An 8,150-nucleotide genomic window follows, 5' to 3' on the forward strand; every position below is an offset into this window, starting at 1 on the left:
TGAATCCCGGGTATCTGGATGGGTGCTGATGCAGAGCTTTTCCTGTTGGGGAAAAGAAGCTTTCCCAGCAGAACGAGGTGCTGAGAGTCATGATGAGTAGGTGAGGAGGGCTCTTATCAGGTAATGAGGCAGCAGCAGAAGGGTATTTACCTGAACAGCTTTGCTTAGAGCTCTAGAAAACATGAGTATTTGCTGTGAGTTAGGGTGAAATAGCAAGATATCTTTTGACTACAGGCTCTAACATCTCAAAAATAAGGTGAGGAAACATGATGGCAGACTGTTTACGTCAGCACTGTCATGTAATCCACGTTTGCTCAGTCTTCCCCAGCTGTACCTCTCCTAAACATTGTAATTTTTTTTGTCTGCTAGGCACATTCACAATAAATGGAAGTGGTGGAAAACAGCTACTGAAATTAGCCCTAAACCCCTCAAGTCTTCTCTCATTGCTCCTTCTCCAAAAAGACAGCTAGGAGTCAGTCCTGCCCTCGCACAGCAGGCACAGTTCCGCTCTGCAGCGATGGGAAAGTTTATAAGACAGAATATCTTCAGGTCACTGACTCAGTTTTAAAAGAGTTAACACAGGTTTTGCGTGTGGTAGGGCACAAGCAGCGCGTTCGGCGTTGGCAGCAATGCTCCTTGTGCTCGGATGGTGTTTTGCAACCTGGTTACGATGCCTAGTGCACACTTAGGTTGCTTTTTAGCCCAAGTGGCTGCTCGCTGCTGTGTATCCATGGCCTTGCCCATCCTTGAGAGCAGTCTGATACTGTGGAGTCAGGAAGCCGCTTCTGGCTTTGGAACCAGTGAAACTAACATCTCTCTTAATGATGATCATTATTTTTACAGTGAATAATCCTGATTTCAAGGCTGGAGTGATGGCTTTAGCTAATCTCCTTCAGATTCAGCGACATGATGATTACTTGGTAATGCTTAAGGTGAGTTCCCCAAATTTCAGACCACCTTTCTTCCTTCTTTTCCCCAGTGGCTGGTAGCTGTGTAATAGCTTGTGCTGCACAGGTCCTGAGAGTGATGACTTTTTAGGCACAAATAGTAAAACTCATCCTGTATGTGCCTTTTCAAGCAGACAAGAACACAGGATGTAAATCATGGGAATTAATGCAGGAATAATTATCTTAGTAAGCTTAATGAATTTAGAAATACTGTGGGGCATAGTCAGAGGAGCCAGTTGTAGTGATACAACTGTGTAGTTCTCTGTGAATTTTGGGTTGTACCTGTGCTGTATTCCTTAGATGCCATATTTACTGCTTCAGCCTCAGAGGGCTGGAGCCCCTCTCCTATGGAGACAGGGTGAGAGAGTTGGGCTTGTTCAGCCTGGAGAAGGGAAGGCTCTCGGGAGACCTTATTGCACCTTCCAGTGCCTGAAGGGGGCTACAAGAAAGCTGGGGGGGGCTTTTTACAAGGTCAGGGAGTGACAGGACAAGGGGGAATGAGTTTAGATATCAGGAAGAAGTTCTTCATGGAGAGGGTGGGGAGGCACTGGGACAGGTTGCCCAGAGAAGCTGTGGATGCCCCATCCCTGGAAGTGTCCAAGGCCAGGCTGGATGAGGCTTGGAGCAACCTGGTCTAGTGGAAGGTGTCCCTGCCCATGGCAGGGGATTGGAACTAGATGATCTTTAAGGTCCCTTCCAACCCAAACCATTCTGTGATTACTGAGACTGTAGCAATCCTTCTTCATTTTGTCAGTACGGAAATAAGCTTTGTTTTGTTTGATCCCAAGATAAACTCATGTCATTGAAAAAATAAGGTCCATTCATTACCATAGCCATGATGTTTGTTAAACTTATTTTGGAGAATCTAAATGCTGTGGGGATTGGAGTTTATATAGCGTGTGCGAGTCTGTAACAGGTATACTTAGGGAGTGTTACCATGCCAGCCCAGTTTCTTAAGGAAATGATGGCCTGCATTTAGCCCATCAGCCACTTTCTCATTCTCTCCAGTGTGTTATCCTCCTTTGCCTTCCCAAAATACCCTTTGAACCCTTCATCAATCCTTAAAGAGCAGTGGAGATCTATATCAAACCCCTGCTGAAAGAAACCAGCCAAAACCCTGCAAAATACCGGTGAAAAGGGATATGGGGTAGAGAGAGACGAGACCCTGCGAATGGTGATGCTGAGGATCTGCGGCGTGAGCTCGGCCCTTCTCAGACAGAATTCCGTCAGTTCTTCTTACAGGATTGTCTCGAGGCTAGCAAGCTTTATCTGGATTCATCTAATTTGGTGCTAGCAACCCAAAGAGACAGCAGAGTGTGTTTTCTGCATAAACGTATTTACGTTTCTGTCACTGTTTCTCTGTGTCTGGGCTCACATTTTCGCCCAGACGCGGCGAGGCAAAACCACAACCTGGCTTTTCTCGCTTTTTCATTGCGGTGAGAAGAGATTCCCGCAGCAGTACACGTTAGGCGAGCAGCAGCAGGGCTGGTGTTCATGGCTGGAGCTTCGTGGCGTTGGGATGTGTCGTTGAAATTCTGAATTCTGCACCACGGGCAGCAGGTTTGCAGGGCAGGGGAGTTATATTCCGCATTCAGGCTTGGACACTCTGGAATGGATGCATAGGGAAGGCCAAAGGATGAAAGCTGCCACAGGCATATTAAGATGCCACAGTGTGCAGAGAGATCCTTGGTGTCCTGTTTTATTAATTTAAATCTGGCAAGTCAGTCAGAAAGCATCTGGGTAACACAGTTGGATATCCTTTCTCTAATGCAAAAGGCACTCAAAATTGGCTTACGCACGCTCTGGTTTCACTGCTGGAATCTAAAACTCCTCATCAAATCACTCTTTTTGTCCAGGCTGCTCCCTTCAGTTAGGAAGATTTCTAGAAGTATTCGGTGGCAACTTTCTAGTATCGTCTCAGCTTTAATCATGGCCAAAACTGGGGGAAATTTTGAGGGAGAAACATGAAGCGGTAAGACTGCTTCTGTCACATTTGGCTACTCCTCAGGGAAAGGCTGAGGAATGTGTTTGACAGACCCAGTTCTTTCTGGTAGAAGTCTGCCGGCACGGTATTCCTTCTGTTATTTTTAGAGGCTTTTACAGCTGTAGGCATCAGTAACTGATAGCTCTGGTACGATTTTGTGCTATCTACTGGAGCCAGTAAAAACAGATGAGCAGCAGGATTGTTAAAATCAAGGCTGTTCTTGTTCCTGTGTCTAAAAATAATTCCTTTCTGTTCTCAGTCCTTTCAAAACCTGGGTGGGTAGCCTTGCTCCGGGTTTCTCTGCTTGTGGAAAGTGGTTCAGCACCTACCCAGAATGTCCGTAGCAGAATTTCCTTCCTGAAGAAGCTGTACTGCTGCAGCATCTCAGAAAAATGGTCCTGCTGCTTTGGGATCGCGATCAGCTTGTACTGGGAATCACAAGCTTCCTTGACTGTTCCTAGTCCTTAGGGTTTCTGGCCCAGTAGTGATTGCAGTTAATGGTGTAATGTCCTGGTCTCTTCTGGTTAAGCTGCCTTCCTGCAGCCAGACTACGCCTGTGTAAGATTCTGCTTGCAAAGAATAGTGCTATTTGAGAAGGTTTAAAGGGGTTTCCAAAACATCTTTCACAAAACTCTGGAGTTGGGGTTCATAGAATCATGGAATGGTTTGGGTGGGAAGGGACCTTAAAGCCCACCCAGTCCCACCCCCTGCCATGGGCAGGGACACCTTCCACTAGACCAGGTTGCTCCAAGCCTCATCCAGCCTGGCCTTGAACACATCCAGGGATTATGCCCGGGTTATGCCAGGTTATAGCGTTGGCTCCTTTTCCCCTTGGAACTGCCGAGCCCAAGACCTGAATTAATGACTCTCCCCTTTAAATGTTTTTCCTAGGCGATCCGCATTTTGGTTCAGGAGCGCTTGACGCAGGACGCCATAGCGAAGGCCAGTCACTCCAAGGAGGTTTGTATACGCGCTGCGGGAGTCTGGCGTTGGTTGTTCCGTACCAGGTGAAGTAGCGTGGGTGTAAACATCTGCCATCTCTGTCAAAACCGGTTCTGTTTAAACACTTCACTGAGGGGGCTGGTGGACACTTGGTTTTTCTTTGCCATCCTGGTTCTGAAAGGCCCAGGGGAACACATACAGCTCTTTGTGTTTCAGTTGAATTCAGATACATGTCTCTGTGTGATACATTCTGTAAATAGCTGTTGTATCTTAGTTATTTGCTGGAGGGCGTATGATATGAGTAGAAACATAGGACCTGGCTTTTCATAGGATCACAGACTGGTTTGGGTTGGAAGGGACCTTAAAGCCCATCCAGTTCCAACCCGCCTGCCATGGGCAGGGACACCTTCCACTAGACCAGGTTGCTCCAAGCCCCATCCAGCCTGGCCTTGGACACTCCCAGGGATGGGGCATCCCCAGCTTCCCTGGGCAACCTGTCCCAGTGCCTCCCCACCCTCTGCGGGAAGCATTTCTTCCTGATGTCCCATCTAAACCTCCCTACTTTCAATTTAAACCCCTTGTCCTGTCACTACAGGCCCTTGTCACAAGTCACCCCCACCTTCCTTGTAGCCCCCCCAGGCACTGGAAGGTGCTATAAGGTCTCCCTGGAGCCTTCCCTTCTCCAGGCTGAACAAGCCCAACTCTCTCAGCCTGTCCCCATAGCAGAGGAGCTCCAGCCCTCGGAGCATCTTCGTGGCCTCCTCTGGACTCGCTCCAACCGGTCTATATCCTTCTGATGTTTTCCCTGGAATCAGCAGCGTTGGCTGCGTGAACAGGTCGAGACGTTCCTTGTATGGAGTCTCTTGCTTTGTACGTACACCTTGTATGTGTTCAAGGGATGGGATGTTGGTCATCCAACTCCTTCCTTTCCCAGAGAGAGAAACAGTGAAGGAGACTTCTGCACTGAAAGCTCAGGTTCTGCAGAATCACTTTCAAACCAGGAGCTGTCTGTCTGTAAGACGTTCCAGGAGCTGACTGTGGTTTTTCAGACTGTCATTTTTTTTTTAAACATCCCAATTCTCCAGCTCCACTCTCGGGCACTTGGAGCAGCAGCTGCTGGCTCTGGGCGCAGCTGGGGAAGGCGGCTTCTCTTGCCCTGCAGGTGCAGGTTCAGATGTGTCCCCGCTAAAGCAACCGTATCTGGTCAAAGAGCGCGAGTCCCTTGGTGTTCTCTGGCAGTTGGATCCATCCTTTATTTATTAACATAACACTGCTCGTGGTGCTTCATAAGTGGCCTTGGCAGGTGCTCTGAGTTGCAGTGCAGTAATTGCTGGAAGTGTTGGAACAGTAACGCAAACCTTTGGGCTTGTATGTCCATAAAACGATTAAAAGAGCAGGAAAGCATGAAAGTAGCTGAGACTGCCTTAGTCCTTTGAGTTCCTATAACTAATAAAAAGCTGCTTTTAGTTATTTGCATCACTGCAGAGCTGACATGCAGGGATCAGAATGGTATTTTCTGTGAGGTGGAGAAAAGACTGTGTGTTGGATGCAGGAAAACAGCTTTTTCTGTGCCAGCGGCCATCATCAATGTCGTAATGTACTGGATGAACGAAGAAAACATCTTAAAAGCAGAGAGGATAGCTGAGTTGCAGAGTGGGAGAGGAAAAATAAACCTCTGCTTCTGATTTTTGGCTTGTATATTAAACCTCGTCCCTGGAAACGGGTTGTAAGTGTCTGACTCCTGCGTGGCAGACGACTTAATAGACAAAATGTCATGAGTTGCATTCTTGGCAGTATCAAGCCCGAGTGGGGAGCAGATAAAACGGATCCAGAAACGCTGTCTGACTGCAGGATGTGTACGAGGTCTGAGCTGAGGACGCTTGCACTGCAGCGCTTGTGGTTTAGATGTACCGGGTAAAAGGAGATTTATCATGCTGGGCTGACAAGGTACAGTTCTCAAGAGAAGACAGGACATTAGTTTTTTAGATTATATTCTGAATGGCTGGCAATTCCCTCTACTCTGTGTCTAGATGGGGTTCAGATTTATACGGACAGACCTTCTGGGCTTTCCTTGCCCAATCATAGAATCACAGAATGGTTTGGGCTGGAAAGGACCTTAAAGCCCACTCTGTTCCAACCCCGTGCCATGGGCAGGGACACCTTCCACTAGACCCGGTTGCTCCAAGCCTCATCCAGCCTGGCCTTGGACCCTTCCAGGGATGGGGCATCCACAGCTTCTCTGGGCCACCTGTCCCAGTGCCTCCCCACCCTCTCTGGGAAGAATTTCTTCCTGATATCTAATCTAAACCTCCCCACTTTCAATTTAAACCCGTTACCCCTTGTCCTGTCACTCCCTGCCCTTGGAAAAAGTCCCCCCCAGCTTCCTTGTAGCCCCCCCAGGCCCTGGAAGGCTGCAATAAGGTCTCCCCCGAGCCTTCCCTTCTCCAGGCTGAACCCCCCAACTCTCCCAGCCTGTCCCCATGGCAGAGGTGCTCCAGCCCTCGGAGCATCTCCGTGGCCTCCTCTGGACTCGCTCCAACCAGTCTATATCCCTCTGATGTTGAGGGTTCCACAGCCGGATGCAGCACTCCAGGGGCAGTCTCACAAGAGCAGAGTACAGGGGCAGAATCAAGATTGCAGTGGAACACCCATTTTACTGTAAGGGCCGTGGAAAAGAATCACTTTTGGGAAATGGGGGATCAGTTTCAGCATTTTGTATTTAGTTTGCTTTGTTTTCATTAACTCAAATGCTTTTAACATATCTCGAACCATAGGATCGTTTGGGTGGGAAGGGACCTTAAAGATCACCTAGTTCCAACTCCCCTGCCACGTGCAGGGACAAAAATATAAAAAAGCCTTTATAAAAAACCTTTTAAAAGCCTTTTAAAGAAATCCTCACTGAGGAGGAGGTTTATAATCCCCTCATGTCAGCAACTAATGGTATCGGATGTTTCTGTCATGCCAAACGCGCGGCATTTGGCAAACGTTGAAAACAGAGGCAGTAAAAGCAAATCTGAAGATCGGGGTTGTTTAAACCTAATTTTACGTGCGGGTTGAAACACGGTGGGTGATCGTTCAGCGTGACCGCTCTCCTGCAGCCGGCGAGGGTAGAGGAAGGAGAGCAGCGCCTCGATGACCGCTAATCAGACTTCTCCTTGGGCTGTCTTAACCGAGCAAACCTTCAGCAACCGGAACGTTGAGCGTTATTCCCAACGCTTGGGACGCTCCTGGGGATGTTGCTGGAGGTTGGGAAGCACGGGGGCTTGAGAAACTGACTGCAGAGCGTTTCGATAACTCCCGTCGAGAGCTGGCAGCCGCTTCGAGGCAGCGCTTCCTCGGAAAGGCCGGGTCACCCGGGCGGCGACGTTGCTGGGTCGGGCGCTCCCTCGCGGCGCTGTTAGCCTTTTAAGGATGGAACGCGGGCAGTGGGTGTAGCCAGCGGGGTTCGCTTGGCGAGCAGGGGGATTATTGAGCAGGAAGATTTTTGGGTTTTCTTTATTAATACCCTGGACACGAAAGCGCTCGTGTGGAATCAAGCGGGATGGCTTCTCCGAGCCGTCACGCCTGCCTGTCTAGGCAAAACTCCTCTCCTCCAGCGTTACCTGCTAGAGCACTCGATTTTATTTCCCAACCCATAACATTTAAACCTGCTTTTTCTCTTTGAAGGGTCTGCCTGTTGCTTTAGAAAAGCACATTCTTGGTTTTGACACAGGAGGTAAGCGGTTCTCTTAACGTTACTCTTGATTTGCCTTTGACAAAGTGTATTCCTGTCAAATACGCAGATAATGCGTCCAGTAAAAATGCCTGTAGGGGAAGGAATTGCTCCCTCCCGGGTCGTTATTTACGAGGGCCCCTCAGCGTTTTGTTTTGGAACAGAAAAGCATAAATCCCAGCAGTGGAATATGTTGTTTCAGAGTAACGTTTAACGGCTTTTCGCGGCAGCCACGAGGAATGCACCTCGTCCTGTAAATCTTGCTTCTGCCAGCAGAGGACATCTGTGCTTCTTCCCTGTCTTTTAGCAGCACCATTTACCGCTATTTTACATTTATTTTGGGGCAAGTTGGCCTGATCTGATGAATTCTTTCGTAGGCGATAGCCCGGTGACCCGGGGCTGGGCTAGTCTGGCTTCGCTTTTGCCCCACGCCCAGCTAAATTACTACCAGGAACGCTCCATACTGACCCAACTTGGCTGTGGGAAGCTGAGGGAGGTTTACCCAGCCCCCTGTCCCTCTCTAGCAGCAGGGAAAGCTATTTCCTATTCCGAGCATGCCAACCAC

General features: G+C 48.8%; 1 protein-coding gene across 1 annotated transcript in view; it reads left to right on the plus strand.

The window, feature by feature from the left end:
• Nucleotides 1-8,150, plus strand: part of LOC104507946 (chromosome unknown open reading frame, human C14orf166) — a gene marked incomplete at its 5' end in the record, with an annotated part of 10,237 nt that overhangs the window by 1,655 nt on the left and 432 nt on the right. Inside the window, 3 exons of the mRNA XM_010149394.1 lie at nt 844-932; nt 3,823-3,891; nt 7,540-7,588. Coding sequence (XP_010147696.1) covers nt 844-932; nt 3,823-3,891; nt 7,540-7,588 — 207 coding nt within the window. The remainder of the gene's footprint in view (nt 1-843; nt 933-3,822; nt 3,892-7,539; nt 7,589-8,150) is intronic.

The sequence above is a fragment of the Eurypyga helias genome, unplaced genomic scaffold (genome assembly GCF_000690775.1).
Source record: "Eurypyga helias isolate BGI_N326 unplaced genomic scaffold, ASM69077v1 scaffold19213, whole genome shotgun sequence".
NCBI classification, from domain to species: Eukaryota; Metazoa; Chordata; class Aves; order Eurypygiformes; family Eurypygidae; genus Eurypyga; species Eurypyga helias.